At 42.3% G+C, this 20871-nt stretch overlaps 1 protein-coding gene across 5 annotated transcripts in view; it reads right to left on the reverse strand.

The window, feature by feature from the left end:
- Positions 1 to 20871, reverse strand: part of LOC117957731 (VPS10 domain-containing receptor SorCS1) — a 200295-nt gene that overhangs the window by 36861 nt on the left and 142563 nt on the right. For all 5 annotated transcript variants that reach the window (XR_004659585.1, XR_004659586.1, XM_034893754.1 and 2 more), the window contains exons 5-9: positions 11089 to 11162; positions 7090 to 7154; positions 5212 to 5330; positions 4930 to 5019; positions 3109 to 3288 (exon numbers count right to left, since the gene is read on the reverse strand). Coding sequence is in view for 3 of the 5 variants with exons in the window: in XM_034893754.1 (XP_034749645.1) it covers positions 3109 to 3288; positions 4930 to 5019; positions 5212 to 5330; positions 7090 to 7154; positions 11089 to 11162 (528 nt within the window). In the remaining 2 variants the exon portion in view is untranslated. The remainder of the gene's footprint in view (positions 1 to 3108; positions 3289 to 4929; positions 5020 to 5211; positions 5331 to 7089; positions 7155 to 11088; positions 11163 to 20871) is intronic.

A 20871-nucleotide genomic window follows, 5' to 3' on the forward strand; every position in this document is an offset into this window, starting at 1 on the left:
AGTTTGGAGGTTTGTCCATGTTGTTTTGAGAATGTAATTTCTGTTTCAAGAAATGAGCCAAACCAATGGAGAAAAACTCTAATATCCGCTTACTGTAACTATGAGTCAAAATAATTGATCATTCCTGCTTTGTTTTAACGAAAAAAGTAGAAAAAATGTCATAAGATTAGCCTTACTGACCATGAATGACAAAAGCGTTAAAATAAGGGCAAAAACGTTATTAAAAAAGCATCAAAGGTACCGATAAAATTGACAAAACCGTCAGAAAAAGAGCCAAAATGTCAATTTTAGTTCATGTTCTCAACAAGAAGACAACACAAGGGTTAAATAAAAAAAGATGCAGACCTTCCACGTCTAAAAGACAGTAGGCATTTCCATCTTCAGGTCACGTTTCAGAAAATGAAGGCAATGCACTGCAAAGCAAATCACACGACCTGGAGCAATGCCGCCACGCTCACTTACCTCTTCTGTATTCCCAACTAAACCAAACGCAGCACACTGAGTGGGGAATGATTGACTGTCTGGGGACTTTTGAGTAATCAATGTGTGTCTTAAACGAATCTGACTCCTTGTTGGAGGCTCCAAGGAATAGCTCAGAGATACTGAATTGAGCAAGTGACAATCGCATCTGGTGATATAAACGCCACTTTAGTAACTGATAGATACTTCAATATCCCTCGGAGGAGAGATTTAGCATATCCTACGATTTGGGTGGTGACCCCAATCAAAACAGTGGATTTGATTCTACCAGCGAGGCCACAGAAAGACACGAGCAGCATCATCGACACCTTAATGATTTGATTCAGAGATAAAGTTTCAGCCTACTTTTGTGTGCTGTTATGACTTTTTTTTAAATCTGATCTGGAAGCCAGAGCCTCACTATTGGCCTATAACACACTTTCTTTTTGGATTAGGTGCATTTTGTGAAGCAATATCTGCAGTTATTCATCAAAGAATGGAAAAATCTCAGCCGCCCAAAAATCTATAGATCCCTGGCACAATCCCCTCTTGCGTTTTTTGATGTCAGCACTTTGAAGCTGCTTGGTATTCACAAAATGTGCTCTGAAGTCTGTAGGCCTACAGCAGCAAAGACTTGTTTCAAAAATGACAAAACAAGTACATTTCATCATCTCTGCCTCCTGGCAAGAAATATTGATCAGTGTTTATAATAAACTTGCGGGCTGAGCACTCATCAAGCAGGCCATATTTGATGCTGATATTTTCAAAAACGAAAGTGGCCAAAATGAATACTGCAGACTTGGCTGAGGGGGGGGCCAATCCAAAGACTAAGGCAGTCATTCTGCTTCTAAAGATGTTACTAGTTACAGTTGACGCACTTGCTGCCACTTAAAAGAGTTACCGCGGCAACGGTGGGGGGGGGGGGGGAGAAAATGTAGGCTGCACTTGATGACTGTAGATGGTAGGTGGCAGCAGGATGCTTGAATCCTGTTGACAACATGGTTGACATTTTATGATTTAAAGGGATACTTCACTGATTTAGCATTAGGCTTTGTATCATTAGGATCCCAGAAGTATTTTTAAAAAATCGTGCTTCCCTCCCTCGTGTGCCTCCAAAACAAGAGATGTCTGTATTGTGGGTCTGAGAAAAATCTTCAGATGACGCAAAAAAACAATTTTGGCTTCATTGGATGATTTTTTTGCCCAGAGGCGATGGACTACAGCCAGTAGTAGGAGCTACTTTGGCATGTTTTCAAAGGGTTGGACTGTCGTCTTAACCCGGAGATTGCCAAAGGAAAACGACTGTCAGCCATCTTGAAGCTTCGGTAAATTGGATTAGAAGAAGAACAGCAGAAAACTTTTACATTTTTACTTCAACATTGTCTGCATTCAAACTAGCACACATGTGTACCCCCGGGATACTGGTACAGATCGGAGAATATGTAGCAAACTTTATTACAGACGGAACACTCGACACACTATACGAGACCACCACCTCAGCCTGGGGTGTCTCCCGATGGCACAAGCCAGGTGAGGTGACATCGACGGTGGTGTGCGCTAAAGCCAAAAAAGTTCCAGCTGAGTTGAAAGCTAACACTAGCCGGCCAATTTTCAGTCAGTCATTCAGTCAGTCATTTATGTCAGTAAAAGGTAGGCGTGGCTTGGGAGTGGACGCTGAGCAGGGAAGCAAGTGCATTTAAAACATTTTTTTTTGGCTTTTCTCTGCCTAGAAGGCACCAATATTTAAAAAACAACAAATCACATATCTACTAGACAAGTGACTCAATTTAAAGAAAATGTAATCTTTCCAACGGTGAAATACCCCTTTAAGAATAATACGCCCTCAAACCAATTAAAATGGGTTGCAATGGCAGAGTGGCGCTGTCGTCCGTATTTCCGCTTGTTAACCCAACAAATGTAAAGCAACTGCAGAAACCGAGGTTTGAAGTTAAGTCACTTTATGACTGAAGGCATTAATCTTGTATGCATGCAACGCATCTAATGCTAACAAAAAAAATAACGCTCTAGACCTAATCTATCTGTATGTGTCTTGAGATAACTATAAATACAATTGCATTGAATTGACATTATGTTGTGGTTATAAGTTGTATTGATCATATTGGGGTTGTATAAGGTTTACAATGCACACACATCTCTCTCTCTCTTTCTCTCTCTCTCTCTCTTAACTCACACTTCAGTACATTACTTTCATGATCTGGTTGTTATGATGTGATAAAAGTACACTAGGAACTCTCTTGCACATATAAAATATTTTAAGAACAGCTGATTGTTGGCGCAGTAAACCAATGCAGCGGCTTTTTTGTGCATACACTATGGAATAGAATCCTGCCGGCGTCACTCACTGACAGAAACTTATCTGAAAACGTAGCCAAAACATGAGATATTTGTGTGAATAAAACTCCCACGACTATTCTTTTTTTATTAATCTAATTCATCTAGCTGCGGAACTGGATCAACAGTAAGAGATTATGTATATGTGTTGCTATGATTTAGTGGAACGTTGTGAATATAGACTACTCAGAGACAGACTAAATCCTTTATTTCTTCCCAGAAACTTGTGCAGTATTTAAATACTGCATGATACTTTGCTACTTGACGCACAGTTCTGTCCCATGGATGTTTTTTTACCTCATAGAGGTCGATCATGACGTTGCCTTCAGGGCCCATGCTGCTGACCACATTCTCCAGTGCCAGGGTGTAGTAGACCCCCGACGTGTCCGAAACGTACAGGTTGTAGGTCTCGTTCTGGTTCCACTCCTGTACGGCTGCAACCACCCGGTTTTCATCCGTGCTAATCACATGGAGGTCCTAGCAGAGAGACAAAGTTAACACCAATACGGGATCATAATGATGCATAGAATAACTATCAAGGCCTTCTGTTCGTCTTTGTAACATGTTCTTGTCTTTTTGCGCTGTGGTTTTTCTTGTTTTAAAGGATATGTTGAATTTATATATTACGAGAAAGACATAGTTATATGTTGTTGTTTCTTCATAGGTAATAAAAGTCAATTTTATGATATTTTATGATAAGTACCACAAATCTCAAATGTCTGTGTTTGTGTGTGTGTATGTATGTATTTGTGTGTGTGTTTACCATTTCCTTGTAATTTAAAATAAAAGGCGTGTGTGTTTCTCAAATAAACCTCTTAAAAAATACAAAGTAATTTATTAACTTTGCATTTTTTGCTCTAAAGTTAATCAAATAAATAAGCTACTAACATGCATAAACTCTAATTTGTAGTTGGCATTTATTGTTTCAAACAATCAAAAACATGATATCTTACGTCTGATGAGAACTCAATAAGCTTTTACATTGTATACTGTTTTTACACTACTGCTGGGTTTAATATTCAGTCATCAAAGTATCTACATCTTCTGTTTTTCAGTACTTTAACTAAGAGGATACTACAATCATTAACACTATGTCAGGACTATTGGGCACAGATTATGCTGCAGAGGTCATGCTGCTTGGTTGTGTGCTTCATCTACCTCTTACTGTGCCAATAACACCTCACAGTGAGCCGACAGCAACCAGTGCGCCTAGGGCTTGATTGAATAAAACATGTCTAATTGTCAGTAGGGAAGTGACAAGCGAGGCCATGTGCACACGGAGACGCACAGAATAACAATTCCGGAAAACACTGTGAGAGTTACTTTTACCTTGATTTTCCCATAAATAACACAGAGAGTGTCACGCAGAGCCGGCAAAGAACTGATGCCTGACTGCAACTTTAACCCACGTACCAAACTGAGCTGGAACCATATTATGTGCCTTTGAATGCATAAAACTTCCACGAACTGAATCATATGCAACTTAGTTTGAAATTTGTCTCATAGAGTATTCTTGTTGACCAATAATGAGATATGGACTCTAACCTAGAAGCATTTAATTATTTTGTAAAGGTCCCATATCATGGTCATTCTCAGGTTCATAGTTGTATTTTGAATAAGAGCTAGAACAGATTTACATGCCTAAATTTAAAAAAAATATATATATATTTTTCTCATACTGTCTGTATAAATATACCTGTATTCACTCTCTGTCTGAAACACACCGTTTTGGCTCCTGTCTCTTTAACCTACTATCCTACAAATGCCCAGACAACTCTGATTGGTCAGTGTTTCAGGGTCTTCAGCACCTGCATTCTCTGTGTCTCAGCACTGTCATTGCAGCCGGAGTGACTGTAGCGGCACTTTCTACCTATACATAGTACAATTGTGACATCTCAACTGTACTTAAGTCCTGTTTAATGCAGAATTTGTAATTACGGGCTGTGTGCGTTTCTCTGTGGATTGAGCATTTTGATACTTGACAGTATTAACACAGCACCTCAAGCTGCTTTATAATAAAAAAAGACATGAACGTCTCACTTTTTACAATCTGGGACATAATCATGAAAACTATCAGCTCATGTTAATTGAATTTTATTCAGGCGGTAAATGTGTTACCTTGGGTAGTGTGTACTTGGGCAGCTTCATTGGTGTGAAGACATCCCTTTTAGCAGACACATAGTAGATTGGCCTCCCTGCAGCTGACACCTTAAGGTGATGAAACCGTTAAAGTGAAAACATTTTGAAGACATAACACAACAGATAAAGCATTTTTCACCAATGAGGGCACATAGCCCCTCTTTAAAAATGACCTTGAAAAATGTCCTACAAAACCCTTGCACTATGTGCCTGGTACACAGCTATAATGTTTTTCACTGAGCAAACTGGACAATTACCTACCTGAACAAACACATACTCATCTTGCACCACCAGAGAATTGGGGTCAATGTAGCCGGGGAATGGTTTGCCCTTGTTGGCATCTGTGCAGTTTTGCAGCTTACAGGTGACATACAGCGCCTCTGCTCCCCCCCCCCAACACACACACAAAGACACACACATACACACATCAAGCCATGGCATCAGCGACGGCATTAGCCAATGAAGAAAGTCAGCCTTCACCCAAAGCCAGCGGCCTCTTTTGGCCTCCTACATTACTCGTGTCAATAAAGTGGTCCCAGAAAGGGAGGAGCCGGGCGGGGGGGAAGACAGATGACCAGAGAGGCCAATTGCTTTCTTTGTCTTCAATCGCAGCGCTAGGAGTGAGCCTGTGCCCACATGTTAGCCTCTGCCAAATATATGTCGGCTTGCCCCACAAGCGCATGATCAATAGTGATGAGTCTCTGTCTGTGTGACACGACTGATGTTTGCTGTGTGTTTGTATGATTGGTTTTTCTCTATTGTGTTAGCCTCAAAGAGAGTGTTTTGACAGAAAGGTGGCACTGATATTGTACTTTAAAAGATTTTTTTTGTAAAGCTAAGAGAGAGGTGACAGATTACAGTAATAAAGTTGCACACCAACAATTTTTCTTGCATTTCCACAAAGTTAGGGGGCTCACATGACAGATTGTAAAAATGGTCAGAATTGAAGAAGAATCAGCGACTGAGATTTCCTTACTTTCAGTCAGTTCCCACTTTAGTACACACTATGCCTCTCTGCTCTCATATCATCACTCAGAATGCCCTCCATTTTCCAAAATGCAAAGCATGTCTCTAAATAAATTATGCTTAAAGCCGCATTGCAATTTCTCTGGTTTAACATGGGTGTTGTGCAGTGTGACTTACATCCTCCCGCAATACCAAAACTAACCAGTATGTGAATACAGTTGCAAATCCTCTGACTGAGTAATGTGAAAAGTTTTCTGTTTTATCTAATTCAAGTTATTTAAACAAAAAATCACATGTTATTTGGCAGTGGGCAGATTGGAAAGTGTTAAATATAGCGTTTCTGGAACTATCTTTGCCATGCATGAATGATAAAAACTCTTAAAGCTATTAATCCATAGCATCCAAAAACATGACTAATTTATTCAAATCCGGCTGAGCTCCGTTATTGGAGCTCTCGCCCCCAGAGCGCTAAATTCCCTTTTTTTCAGTAAATGCTAGATCCTGCATTTCCCATAATGCTGCGCCCAATAAAAAAATAGTTTTTTAGACACTTCCTTCCTCCCCACATCTTAGGCTGTAATGCAGGCTTTCTGTTTTGGGACATTATATGCTTACTGGCGGAATAGCAGACCCCATGACTGGAATCTGACCTCTCATATGGAGTTCCCCTTTAAAACATAATTTCATAAAAGTATTATATCGATTGCGAATACGTGATTTGTCTAGACTAACATTAAAGGATGGAATTGCTTGGACAAATAATAATACAGATAATTCAATGCAAACAGTAAAGGGGGGGAGGGGCAAAACTAAATTTATTTTTAAGAATTCCGACATCAGACTCAGAAAGCAAATCAGGTCAAAAACTATATATCAACCCGCAATATCCCAGAATCCATTGTCATTCAGGGGATGAGTGATATTTCTCTATACCTACGTGATTGCCACTGAGCTGAATTACTAGCTTTTAAAAGCATTCTAATATATGCATTACTTTTCTCTCCGCTGTCATTGTGTGTCCCCAGACTCGGCTATTTCCGCTGTCCCTTCGTATTACCCTTCAGCAGAATAGTCCACACAACTCCCAATTCCTCTCTACTTTAGCACAATGCTCACGATACAGTACAAAGACACGAGAAAATGGAGCGCTGAACTCGGAATTCAATTACTCACGTCCTTCAGAGATGCTGGTTTCCAGGTGAATTAAGCCTGGCTCTTTGTCCAAACCCATTTTAGACCTGAAAGGCAGACAAATGTGTTTTAAGAACATCACCATTGGTCTTTTGCCTCCGGGCAGATGCCACCAACTGTGCTGTCTGACCTGATAGATTGCACACTGCAAAGTCATACAAATGTACTCTAACTACAGAGAAGTTAAGTCATGTGCTATGCCAGTTGTGGTAAACATCAGCAGGAATTGCGATGTCTTTGTCTTCATTGTAATTGCAGTTTAAAGTGCATTGGGAAAGGACCTCAGGTTTAAAGCCCCCAGAAGGTCCTTTTCCACCCAGACGAATGGAGGAAGATGTTTCCTGACATCGTTAGGAGAGGAAAAGCCATTGATTTTCTCTCTACAGTAGGGATGTCCGCAAATGGAACAGTATATAATCATTATGGCATTAAATATGTATTAAAAAGACTGGGGGATCAGAAGAGAGGCAGCACACACATGGAGACAGATGGGGGAGAGAAAGAGAGAATGTGTCCACAGGTAGCACACACACATCAATGGGAAGAGAAGGATAGAGAAGGAGGTCCGTGTGAGGGGGGAAAAAAGCAGACACTGTGAGAGACCTCTATTACTTCTAATGATTGTACGTATTAGTTATATCGATGATTTCCCAGATAAAACACAACTGCGAATTGCATGGTCTACTTATCCAAACCCCATTTCCATTTTCACTGAATAATCCATTCAGGTACCCAAGAACAGTGTGAGGCAGATAAAGAATAACTCTTTGAGTTAGTGGTGCTATATAGTTAGTTTAAACTTGTATTTTTTTACCACTAAGGGAACTTCGGAGTTGCGGGCTTAGACAGCTGCGTGGTCTCTGAGGACACTTTTGCTTTGCAAAAAGTATCCCATTCAGGCAGCTCCAGATGTTTTCGTAGAGAACTGTAATGTCTTGTGCAAAATATTGCACAGCGGCATTAGCTAACTAATGGCAGCTGAAAGCAGGAAGTGGATATTCTACCTTACACAACCAAACCAGTTGTGTGTGACCGACAAAAATTACAAATGAGTCTCTTCATCTTCTTTAGATCTTTGGTGGTCACATGTACAGTAGACATAAGCTCCCTCTGCAGCCTCATTACCGGGGTTACCACCACACTGTGTGCATCCCAAAATAGAACTCTGACAGCTTCTGCAGCATCAGCCCTCCAGGCTCCTTTCACTCCTGGCTGCCCAGCTTGTTACTACCCTGACAATTTGTCGAGGTGAGAGCTTTTTGTTACAGTTAGTTATTGTATAGAGACCAGACATGTTAGATACCACTGAGTTGGACAGCACACGCCACCTGAGAAAACAGCCGTATGGGTCGATTGTGCAAGCAGCTCAGAGTCTAGGCTGTTGTTAATTATCGCAGAAGCAAACAAAGATGTGAGGTAACCAAGTATAACTCCAATTCTCCAATTCTCTCCTGTCTGTGTGGCGGTTTTTCTCTGTCCTCCGCTACACGCCATTCCACACCGGAATGGTATTATGGAAGAGAGAGGGGGGTGTGGCCTTTACCAACTGCCACTTTGCTGGTTTGAAAGCCATGATGCCTCTCTCTCATGGATGGGTCAAATTCCCTGGGCGGGCAAAGCAGAGAAAAGGGAGGAAATATTGCCCCTTGTGACCTCATAAGGAGCAAGTTGCCAGATCGGCCCGTCTGAGCTTTCATTTTCTCAAAGGCAGAGCAGGATACCCAGGGCTCGGTTTACACCTATCACCATTTCTAGCCACTAGGGACCACAGCTAGGCTGGGGGAACACATATTAATGTTAAAACGTCATAAAGGGAAATTTTACTTTAACAAAACTATCTTGCCTGCTAGCTGTAGTTGTTGTTATAGCAACAAAGGACACTCTTGGCTGCTTTTTGGAAACTAAAACGCTGCCAGTGTTTTATTTTTTTAAACCGAGTCAACTTCTTGTCAAAAAAAAAAAAACGGCAATCGTAAACATGGCCTAATTAAGTAATTAATTTTTTTGTTTCTGTTTTACAACGTCAAGTTTGTGTTTAGAACTGTTCCTGTTATGTTAAATAAGGTTCAAAGGATTGAAGGCAGGAAATATTACAGCCTGTTGTCTCGTCTCTAGGAGACTTTACAAATCAACCTATTGTGTGAGGATGTTTTACATTCCGCTGAGAAAAAGACAGAGAGCATGGAATTATAACGTTAATGTAACAGTTAAAAGTTGTGTAAGTCTCCATCTGAAAGAAATTAAACAATGACTATGCAACAACTCCACATAGACACTTTATATCATAATTTGGCTTTAAATGCCTTGGTGAGAGGAACCATTAGACTATTTCAATCTTCATACTTTATTTCATCTCAAAGGATAACAATACTCAGATTGCACCCCAAAACTGATTTTGAAGCCTCTCTCCATAGCTGAACACTGTCAAATAATGTAACTGTCTGCCACAGAGGAAGATCAAGGCTGTCAGACACATAAATAATGAAAATCTTAAAAACCTCTCTGGCTCATCTGCGGCTCACTTTATGAGAGGCAGTGATGTTTTCTCTCAAGGACATTTACAATGTCCACAGTGCTCTCCATTTGGCGTTAGTTAGTTTTACTGATAGCCGTCACGCAATAACTGTTTACTAATAACAATACAATACAGTGTACAAGTACTACATGTGATATAAACTGTATGTTTAAGAATTTACAATGCTTTATATTTTTAGAATTTGTGTACATTCTTTCAGCTTTGTGTGCTCAGGAAGTTCAATAAGTTTAATAAGTTATCAGAACTACGGACACATTTTGTGTAAATGACTAAATATGAAAATCTAAATTAATTAGAACAATGGCTGATTGATTTGTTCTTTCTATATTGAAATCAGAGTTTGAATAAGTAATTGTCATTATCCATTATAAGCTCAAATTTTCCATTCTAGTTTACTAGTAGGGCATAAAATGTCTACTAGTACCACTAGTTAGTTAGGCTTTTTAGTCTTGTTTAGATGTTGTTTGTTTGTTGTTTATTGTGGATATGCATTTATTGCTCAAACGGCTTGCCTGCTAAACCAATCTGAATCGGACACAATTTTTTCACAAACCTTTATCATTTTTTTGCCTATCTGCAAACATGTCTCTACTGATTGAAATTATAGTTAAAAGCATAACTTACAGGTTAGAGAGCTGGTAGTTTGAGCAGTGAACAGTGTCAGTCGGTAAATTTAACATTAGCTAACTACCTAACTTAACCAGCACTTTGTCATCATTGACATAAATATATTATGTATAGTAACTGTTATCAAATGCCATAATCCCCTTTTAGACTGATCATGGTTGGTGTTCAGGATTCTTTTGGGAAAACATTAAGTATGGTCAAGTGTCCCACTAATGTAACATTTTACTAAATTAGTATTTTTTTTTTAAATATTAGCTAGGGTTACTTAACCCTCATGTTGTCTTTGGGTCCAATTGACATGTTTTCAGTTATTTATTTATTTTTGCACAAAAAATGGGTCGTTGAAAGAAGGGCTGAATATGTCAACATTAAAAATTTCAAAAAACTTTGGAAAAAACATTTAAAAAAGCACCCACAACATTGAGAAAGTTATAACAATGTGGGGAAAAAATGATAATAATGTTGAAAACATGTTTTGTTTTCATGGTTGACGGGAAGGGTTAAAAGGTGACATAAATCTATCTGGTTTGAAAGATATAATCTTAGGAGGACCAATAGAAAAGCCACTGCATTATTTTATCTGATCATTTTCATATAGAAACAACATAGATTACAACATGCTGGGGTTTTACCATGTTTAATATGTAGGTCAGCAACAACCTAAGTTTAGGGGAAATAATCAATAGGTGAATGCAGATTAGACTTATTGTTTTCATTCAGCCCTGACCTAAATAGAACAAAAAACAGTACTTGGAATTTTAGATCTATTTCTTCCTTTCATATTGCCTACCACTTGTATAACAATGCTCAGTACTTACCAGTAGAAGCGATTGGGAGCCACTCTCTCGTGCACCACCTGCCACCTCCTCCCAAACTCCACCGAGCTGTAGAGCTGTAGCAAGACAACCAGGCACCAGTTAGTATTCATTCACATACCATCTTAACAGCTGATTAAATTTACCGTTTTGTACAACACTGGCCATACTACTATCAAATACTGCGCTGCGTTTGCTCTCAAATGATGTGCACAGGATTTTTTCCCATGGTTTGTTTCCCCTCTTTGATTTACTTAGTACCTCAGTGATCTTTCTAACAGCCGCATTATAGCGGCGAGTGGGAGACAAACTCTCTCTCACACACACATCACACACACTGTACATACGATCTTTATTTGAATCCAGTAAATGAGATTATAATTGACATAGCATTTCAACACTGCAGAGGAATAAACAATAAAACTTCTGATATCTGACGTGACTACACATTCTCACTCCCATTGTTTCAAAATGCAACGCTTGGTGACCTTCGAAAAAAGGCTCTTCCAAATTGATTGTAACTTCTTGCTTAGCACCGAACAGAAAGATAAGGTAAGGGAACGTTTGGCTTCCTTCAGTGGATGGTCTGGCTTGTCCACCCAGCAGGAGGAAATAAAGATGCTCTGGTTCATTAGTATTTATTTTAAACCAATCACAATCGTCTTGGGCGGTGCTAACTGCCGGACGGAGCCACTAAATAGTCTCAGGAAGGAACTTTTTTTGGTGGAACATGTGTACATTAAGAAGTAGTTTTAGTTGTGCAACAGCAAACTCTGATTAGATAGATGGTCTAGCTAGCTGTCTGTTTTTACCCAGAAATCTTTTAACAGAAATCTGAGGACCAGGTAACCATAGTCCTCAGAAGTAGTGGAAGGAAACGGTCATTCTGCCAAAATGAGGAACCTGTACAATTCTCGGAGGGGAACGTCGTAGATATAGACCAACAACTCGCTGAAGAACATTGTTGGTGAAAACCCCAAAAAGAGTCAACAGAAAAAAGAGAGTATGTCATTTGGCCAAAATCAGGACTCCAGATGAATGCTAATGTTGCTCTGTGTCTGCTACGTGTAACACTCTATAACTCTATGACAATAGTGTATTTGATGTTTAGCTTGCTAACGAATCATGTCTCAAATTGACAAAAAAAGTGGTTTGCAATGGGTTGCAATCATTTTCTTTGCAGCTGTAAGTTCAGCAAATACAGTACATTTCTGAGTTCCAGAGAGTTGAAAGGTTGACTGATCATTAAAAATCAAAACACTGACAGTAACAGGCACAGTAACATTAAACAAGGCAGATATTTTGGATGCAGTACTGTTCCAGAACTGACCAAGAGGACAGCACTCCCAGACCATGTGAACAAATGTACCTTGTGGTTTTATTGGGCAAAGGGCTGTTAATTATTTTCATGTGGTGCATTTTCACGGGGGTGAGATATGACCTGTGAATGAAATTGTAGTGAATCTGCTGATGGTCTGGAATGCGAGATACTTATGGAATGCTAGACCATACATCATGCCAGTTGAGATTGCTACTCAGTCCTGGGCAAATACATGCCCAGATTCTCTCAACAGGAGAGCCAAAGCGGCCAGATATCACTAAGAACTGATGAAGCCTAGACAGCATCCCACAGTTTTTAGGCTGCACAGTAAATAACTTCTGGATAGGATGGAGGCCTATGCCAGGGGATGCCGTACGCCTTGATCTTAACTAAAGGTAAAAGAAGAAAGAGGAACGTGGCAGATTAATTGCGTTCTGCAAATCAGAAAAAGTCAATAAGCCAACTTTGCTGAAAATTTCATTTATATTGTGAAGCGCCCCTGTTACCATTATGGGGCTGTTATCAGCCCCCGAACAATCAGGAGCGCTGTATTATTGATTTTAGGGGGAAAAGTGTGCCAGTTACAAGCTATATGGCAGTGTGTTTCAGCCAATCTTGATAAGATGAGAGATAACGGGGACAAAGCGTAACTGGCACTGTTTGTTACAAACATTGCCAAAAAGAACGTCATCAAGTGACCAAGGCTCTGTCATAGCACTTTCTGAGGTACGCCAATCAAACAGACACATGTCGGCGAAACCAAGTGAGGAGGTACCTCAACACAAAGGCCCACAATTAATGTTTGAAGTTGGGAACTGAGAAGACACCATCCTCTCTCCTCCTCTGTAACGTAGACACCTTAAGTCGCTGCCGTTTGCCCTTCCAGATAAATTTAGATACTGCCGATTGTAATAAATGCCAACAGTCAGAAGCAGGGAGAAATTTAGCGTGGAGCTACAAAGTTAATCCAATGTAGAAAATTCATTTTAACCACTGAGATACAGGCTTAAATAGACATGCTGAGACCCATCCACTTTTTCATGTCTTTTAAGACGTAGAAAGCAACAAAGTAGTTATGCTTAGTAATCTGGTTTGAGCAGGGGAAAGCCTGATAAGATTCCATACTCCTTGCATAATGATAGAAGGTGAGAGGGAGACAGAGAGGGGTTCTCTAAGAAAACCAAGACATTGTCCACAAATAATAAGACATGGTGCTGTGTATTTCATATGCATATCGGTGACACCCTAACTGACTGGTGAATAGGTTGATGGAGAGGCTCTAGAGAAAGAACACATAATGTCGGACTCAAGGGGCAACCTTGGTGGGAGGATCTAGAAAGTAGAAATAAAGAGGAGGAGGTGCGTCCGGTTAAGACTCGGGCTAAGGAATTAGAATACAAACTTCAATCATACCAATGAAAGTGTTGCCAAATCCCATCACCTCTAAGACTGACCTAAAAAAGTCCACCCAAGTCTGTCAAAAGCTTTCCTTGCATCAAGAGAGAGAAGTGACAATGGGGTCTTAATGTCCTCTGCACATCAACAGTGTGGAGAAGGTGTCTCAGATTAACTGCTGCTAGTCTTGTTTTTATGAATCCTGTTTATACAGAGGGACAAAGAGTATTGGTAGCTACCCAGGATCTTAAGAGAGCCATAAGTTGGTACCGTTCATTGGTCTATTTCCTGTCAAAAAAGTTATTAACAATGTTGCTGTGAGACTGAAGTTACCAAAGACCATGAGGGTTCATCCCATATTCCACCTGAGCCCTGTAAAACCTGCTCAAGAGAGCCACAGACGCCCCGGAATCAGTTGGTGCCTTCCTCTGCACATCATTGATGGAGGCCCTGTCTATCCTGTGAAGAGGCTCCTTGCTGTCAGAAGACAAGGGAGATGCCCTCAGTACCTTGTGGACTGGGAGGGGTACGGGCCCTAAGAAAGGTCCTGGGTGTCAGCCGGCAACATATTAGATCCTGAGCTTATTCCTGAGTTCCACTAGCAACACCCTGAAGATCCTGGAGTTGGACTATCAGGGAGGGGTAGTGTCATGTCTCGTTTCTGTGTCAAGTTTGGGAGTTGGGTTGGGAACCAGAGGGTCGAGGATCAAGTCCCCATATGGATCAAAGTACAAAGTGTGGATTGGTAGCGGGAGAGATGCCACTTCACCTCCTGGGCCCATTTTCACCAGACTTGATGCGACCGCCAAATTTTGTGAGTTTTTCAATATGATAAATCCCTCAAAAAGGCAATTCATTTGCCGTACGAAAGAATAATAATAATAATTAAAGCTGCAAGCAGCGATGGAGGGCCCTCGCTAACCTGCGCGAGTCGGGGTTACTGGCGGACGCCTCTCCTTGAGACCACTCAAGGATCACTCATACACTGAAAATCGTCGCCAATGAAAAGTGAACTCCCTGCTGAGTTCATTGATACCTCACACAAAACTATACGTCATACAAGTCATTATCTGTGAAAAGGGGCGTGGCCACGTCATAGGGGGGCGGGTCAAACATCACCAATGATAAAGGAAGTCTCTGCTGAGTTCATTTATACCTCACACAACACTATACGTCATACAGGTCATTAATTTTCAATTAGATATTACAACGTACACTGTAGTTACAGCCAATTTCATCTTCTTCGCTAAACATCCAAAATGGCCGCCGTGCCACGCCCACACTGTATGACGAAAAGTTTTTTTTTAATATCTTTTCATCGGTAACATCTTAGGATGACACACACCAAGTTTGAAGATGATCGGATGAAATCTCTAGGAGGAGTTTGTTAAAGTATAGCACCTTGTCTTTTAGGCCTACTTCCTGTTGCCACTAGGAGGCGCTATGACTTTGAGCCAATAGCGGCGTGTATATGTCGTCAGGGGCGGACTCTGATGAATCGTGAAATGTTTCGATCTAATCGGACAACGTACGCTCAAGTTACACCCACTTCCTCTTTCGGTGGCAAATCGCACAAAATGGCTGCCCCGCCAAGGCCATGCCCTATGACTATTAGGGTGGGGCTACAATGGAGTTTTATGTCCCCCCTGCCATGCTACATATGTGTACCAAATTTCGTGAGTCTATAGATGGGCGCATAGTTCCCGTCCATGGGAGATAAACTCGCCGTTTTTCGGAAGTGCTGACTTTTCTCATAAATTGTAAGCATTAAACCATCATAAACATGCTCATGCCATACATCATTTGAAAGCGTAAAGTCTCCTGATTCCATCGAGCTCACACATATAATCATGTTCTGAAGTAAAGAAACACAGAAAGATTTGAGTCTAATCGAGTGTGTGTTTCCTACTTGTCTCCTCATGTCTTAAATCAAAGCGGTGAAAGATCACCAAAAACGTTAGTTTCCTACATCGAAAACAGCCTAAGGTATTAGAATATCCAAGCCTTGTAATCCATAATTATCTGGTCCCCTCACAATCTTGTAGTTTCAGCCCAAGTTTTGATGTAGATAAATCTATTTTATCATCATTTATTGGTTTCTATCGTGTGTATCTTTTCCCCTGGGCACGCTACCGAGGCACCAAAGACACCGTTAGATTCTCTGGCTTGTGCAGATTCCAATGAACTTTGTTCCCATTCAATAGCATCAGTCTATCTCAAGATACCCCCAAGCTAAGCAAATGAAATCTCACACTCCCCATTGGGCCCACGTGGGAAAGATTGACAGTGTAGCCCACGAATTAGAAGATAAGGTCATACAACTGGCATCCCTGTGTAGCCAATAAGAAGACGAGTTGATTGATAACAAACATGGCCAGAAAAAACTAACCCTGTGATCCCTTCCAGCTGTTTCAAAGTAAAAATATGGCCTTCTGATGGCATTTCCCCATTTCATGAAATTATGATTACTTATTTCTATAAATCTATGTATGTACTTCTTTTAGGTATATGTGAGAGTTATGTGGATGTGTTTTGTATTTCAGAAGTTTTGTATTTAGCACTTTTTTGGCTTTTTTAGAAATAAGAAATAAGACAAACGCACAGATATATCTGTAGAAATAAATTCATATAAAATACATTTTATAAGTAATTTTTTTCTGGATTTTTTCTGTTCTAAGTTGAGACATGTGGCTAGGGTACTATTTTAGTATATAGCCCATGTAATATGCTTACAGTAGTGCTTTTTATAAATTTTTCAGATGATTTACTTGGACGGAAATAGAAATTATCTGTTCTAACCTCTGTAGCTCTGTGTCAGTAAGGCCTAGTGTCACAATGCCAATAGAAACAATAAATTGAGAGCGTTAACTTCCCAATGACCTCAGGGTCATCCCAGAGGGCCAAAGCATGTGGAAACTGCATCACTTTTTTAAGGGTAAAAATTTAGGCGAGAAAATCATATATTTTCAAGTGTCTCTGAAGAGAGTGCAGGGGCTTAATTTTTGTAATATTGTAGGTGGCGCTAGCAAGCCATTTTTGTGCGCCCATTCCCGAAACCGTTAAAATACATAAATTTTCACCAGACTTGATGCGACCGCCAAATTTGGTGAGTTTTTGAATATGATAAGTCCTCCAAAAAGGCAATTCATTTGACGGAAAAAGAATAAAGAATGATAATAATTAAAGCTGCAAGCAGCGATGAACGGGCCCTCGCCTCTATGCAGGTTGGGTTACTGGCAGAGGCTAATCTTTGCGGCAGTGAATTTGCGCGGCACTCAGATGCTGCAAATCGTCACCAATGAAGATGGAACTCCTTGCTATAAGAATCTACAGCATAAAGTTCATTATCTGTGGAAGGGGCATGGGCAGATCACAGGGGGTGGGTCAAAGCATCACCAATAAAGAAAGAACTCTCTGTTGAGTTAAATGACACCTTAAACAAGACTGTAGCTTGAACGGTTCAAATGTTAGGGACGGGGGCTTGGCCTGCTTGAGTGGGCGTGGTTAACATATGGGCGCCTGCTCAGTATCACATGTAGACCACACATTCTAAGTTTCATGTTAATCGGATGATGTTTGTCATATAAGGCATATTTCCTGTTGCCAGTTGGTGGCGCTATCACCAAAAGTCCATATTGGCCTGCAAATGTCCTCAGGCCTGGACTCTTGGTGATTGTGGGAAATATCAAGCGGATACAACAACAGAAACGGTAATTACAGCCACTTTCTCCTTCATTAGGGTGGGTCTCTTTGTGTGTGTGTGTGTGTGTGTGTGTGTGTATATGCAGTACAAACCAAAAGATTCAATGAGTTTCCTTTATTTGCATGACCATTTACATTGTAGATTATCATTGAAGGCATCAAAACTATGATGAACACATGCAGAATTATTTACTTAACAAAAAAGGGTGAAATAACTTAAAACATGTCAGTCTGAAAAGTTTAAAGCCAACTACGACTGCACTTGGGGACAATATTCCAGAGCGACTGCCTTTCATTTCTTAAAGTAATGATGGCCATGGGGGAGGGGGCGTGTTTCCTAGTCTTAACGACTACTCAAAGCGCTTTTACATTCACCATTCACACACTGTGCCCGAGGTTGCCATACAAGGTGCTACCTGCTCATCATATAAACACTCACACTCTGATGCGAATTGGGGGCAACTCAGGGTTCAGTGTCTTTCCCAAGGACACTTCAACATGGGACTGCAGGGCCAGGGATAAGCCCCCCAACCATCCAATTGGCAGGCAACTGCTCTACCGCTGAGCCACAGCCACCCCGATAAATGACCTATTCAGTCAGATAGGCATATGTTGTGAAAGAAACACTGCTATGCAGAACAACTGTGTCATGTTTTGTGGCAATTGGAATAAATCTTGGTCAGATATGCAACTTTTCCCCCCTCAAAAACTCTAATGGAAGATCAAGGAAGGGATTGAGGGACCCAGCCCGGTGGAAGCTCGGGGCCCCCGTCTGGAGCTCGTGAGCGAGCGCCTAGTGGCCTGGTTTGCCACGGAGCCCTGTCAGGCACAGTCCGAAGAAGCAACGTGGCACTTCTCCTTCCAGCCCATGGGCCCACCACCTGTGGGAGGATCCAAAGGGGTCGGGTGCGCTGTCATATGGGTGGCAGCGAAGGTCAGGGGCTTTGACAGACCAGACCCGGGCGGCAGAGGCTTGCTCTGGGGACGTGGAATGTCACCTCTCTGTGGGGAAGGAGCCGGAACTTGTGCGGGAGGTGGAGCGCTACCAGTTAGATCTGGTGGGGCTTACCTCTACGCACAGTCTCGGTTCTGGAACCTTACTCCTGGATAGGGGTTGGACTCTGTCCTACTCCGGAGTTGCCCATGGTGTGAGGCGCCGGGCGGGTGTGGGGATACTCACAAGCCCCCGGTTGAGCGCCACTGCGTTGGAGTTTACCCTGCTGCGGGTGATGGGGGGGGAAACTCTGACTGTTGTTTGTGCGTATGCACCAAACGAGAGTTCGGAGTATTCGGCCTTCTTGGAGACCTTGAATGGAGTCCTGTATGGGGCTCCAGTAGGGGACTCCATAGTTCTGCTGGGGGACTTCAACGCACATTTGGGCAATGATGGAGATACTTGGAGAGGCGTGATTAGTCACATGTGATAGTCAAACAACTCCACAGCGGCAAAGCCACAGGGATTGATGAGATCCGTTCAGAAATGCTGAAAGCTCTTGGTGTTGGTTGACACGCCTCTTCAACATTGCGTGGAAGTCTGGGACGGTGCCTAAGGAGTGGCAGACCGGGGTGGTGGTTCCCCTCTTCAAAAATAGGGACCAGAGGGTGTGTGCCAATTACAGGGGCATCACACTTCACAGCCTCCCTGGTAAAGTCTACTCCAGGGTGCTGGAAAGGAGTGTTCGGCCGATAGTCAAACCTCGGATTGAAGAGGAACGATATAGATTCCGTCCTGGCCGTGGAACAACGGATCAGATCTTTACTCTCGCAAGGATCTTGGATGGGGCCTGGGAGTATGCCCAACCAGTCTACATGTGTTTTGTGGATCTGGAGAAGGCGTATGACCAGGTCCCCTGGGAGAAAATGTGGGAGGTGCTGCGGGAGTATGGGGTGAAGGGGTCCCTTTTCAGGGCCATCCGATCTCTGTATGACCAAAGCGAGAGCTGTGTCCGGGTTCTCGGCAGTAAGTCGGACTCGTTCCAGGTGAGGGTTGGCCTCCGCCAGGGCTGCGCTTTGTCACCAATCCTGTTTGTAATATATATGGAGAGGATATCGAGGCGTAGTCGGGGCGGGGTGGGGTTGTAGTTCGGTGGGCTCGGGATGTCATCGCTGCTTTTTGCAGATGATGTGGTCCTGATGGCGTCATCGGTCTGTGACCTTCAGCACTCACTGGATCAGGTTCGCAGCCGAGTTTGAAGCGGCTGGGATGAGGATCAGCACCTCCAAATCTGAGGCCATGGTTCTCAGCAGGAAACCAATGGAGTGCTTTCTTCAGGTAGGGAGTCAGTCCTTACCTCAAGTGAAGGAGTTACCTTGGGGTCTTGTTCGCTAGTGAGGGGACCATGGAGCGTGAGATTGGTCGGAGAATCGGAGCAGTCAGTGCGGTATTACATTCCGTTTATCGCACCGTTGTGACAAAAAGACAGCTGAGTCAGATGGCAAAGCTTTCGATCTACTGGGCAGTTTTCGTTCCTACCCTCACCTATGGTCACGAAGGCTGGGTCATGACCGAAAGAACGAGGTCCAGGGTAAAAGCGGCCGAAATGGGTTTCCTCAGGGGGCTGGCTGGCGTCTCCCTTAGAGATAGGGTGAGAAGCTCAGTCCTCCGAGAGGAGGTCGGAGTAGAGCCGCTGCACCTTCGCGTCGAAAGGAGCCAGTTGAGGTGGTTCGGCCATCTGGTAAGGATGCCTCCTGGGCGCCTCCCTAGGGAGGTGTTTCAGGCACGTCCAGCTGGGAGGAGGCCTCGGGGAAGACCCAGGACTAGGTGGAGAGATTATATCTCCAACCTGGCCTGGGAACGCCTCGGGATCCCCCAGTCGGAGTTGGTTGATGTGGCCGGGGAAAGGGAAGTTTGGGGTCCCCTACTGGAGCTGCTGCCCCCGCAACCCGATACCGGCTAAGCGGATAAAGATGGATGGATGGACAGATATGCAACTTCCTCTTTCAACAACCCTGAGAGGAAGTTGGTCCTCTATAACTCGCACAATTTTTGCAATATCAGAATTCTTTGGAGAACTTTTCATTGTGAGTGTCAGTAGATACTACCTTTAAGAAGATTGGTGTTACGGCCTAGGAGGAATTTGAAAGAATGTAAAACACATGACAATTCATAAATTCAAAATGGCCGCCTTCTGGTTGGGCGGAGCTATTGAAGGTAAACGGGAAAGATGTTTGCAATGGTTAGAGCAATATGTGTATTAAATTTGGTGAAGATTAGAGTAACTATGTCCAAGTTAAGGCCTTTCCACACATTAGGGGGCACTACAGAGCACGCTTTTAGGCATGGGCCAAATCGCTGAACAGATTCAAAAAGCTCCCTGCTGTTTACGTGGGCGCCAATTTTTGTGAGTTTTTGTATATATTGAAGCCGT

This window comes from Etheostoma cragini, chromosome 2, assembly GCF_013103735.1.
Source record: "Etheostoma cragini isolate CJK2018 chromosome 2, CSU_Ecrag_1.0, whole genome shotgun sequence".
NCBI classification, from domain to species: Eukaryota; Metazoa; Chordata; class Actinopteri; order Perciformes; family Percidae; genus Etheostoma; species Etheostoma cragini.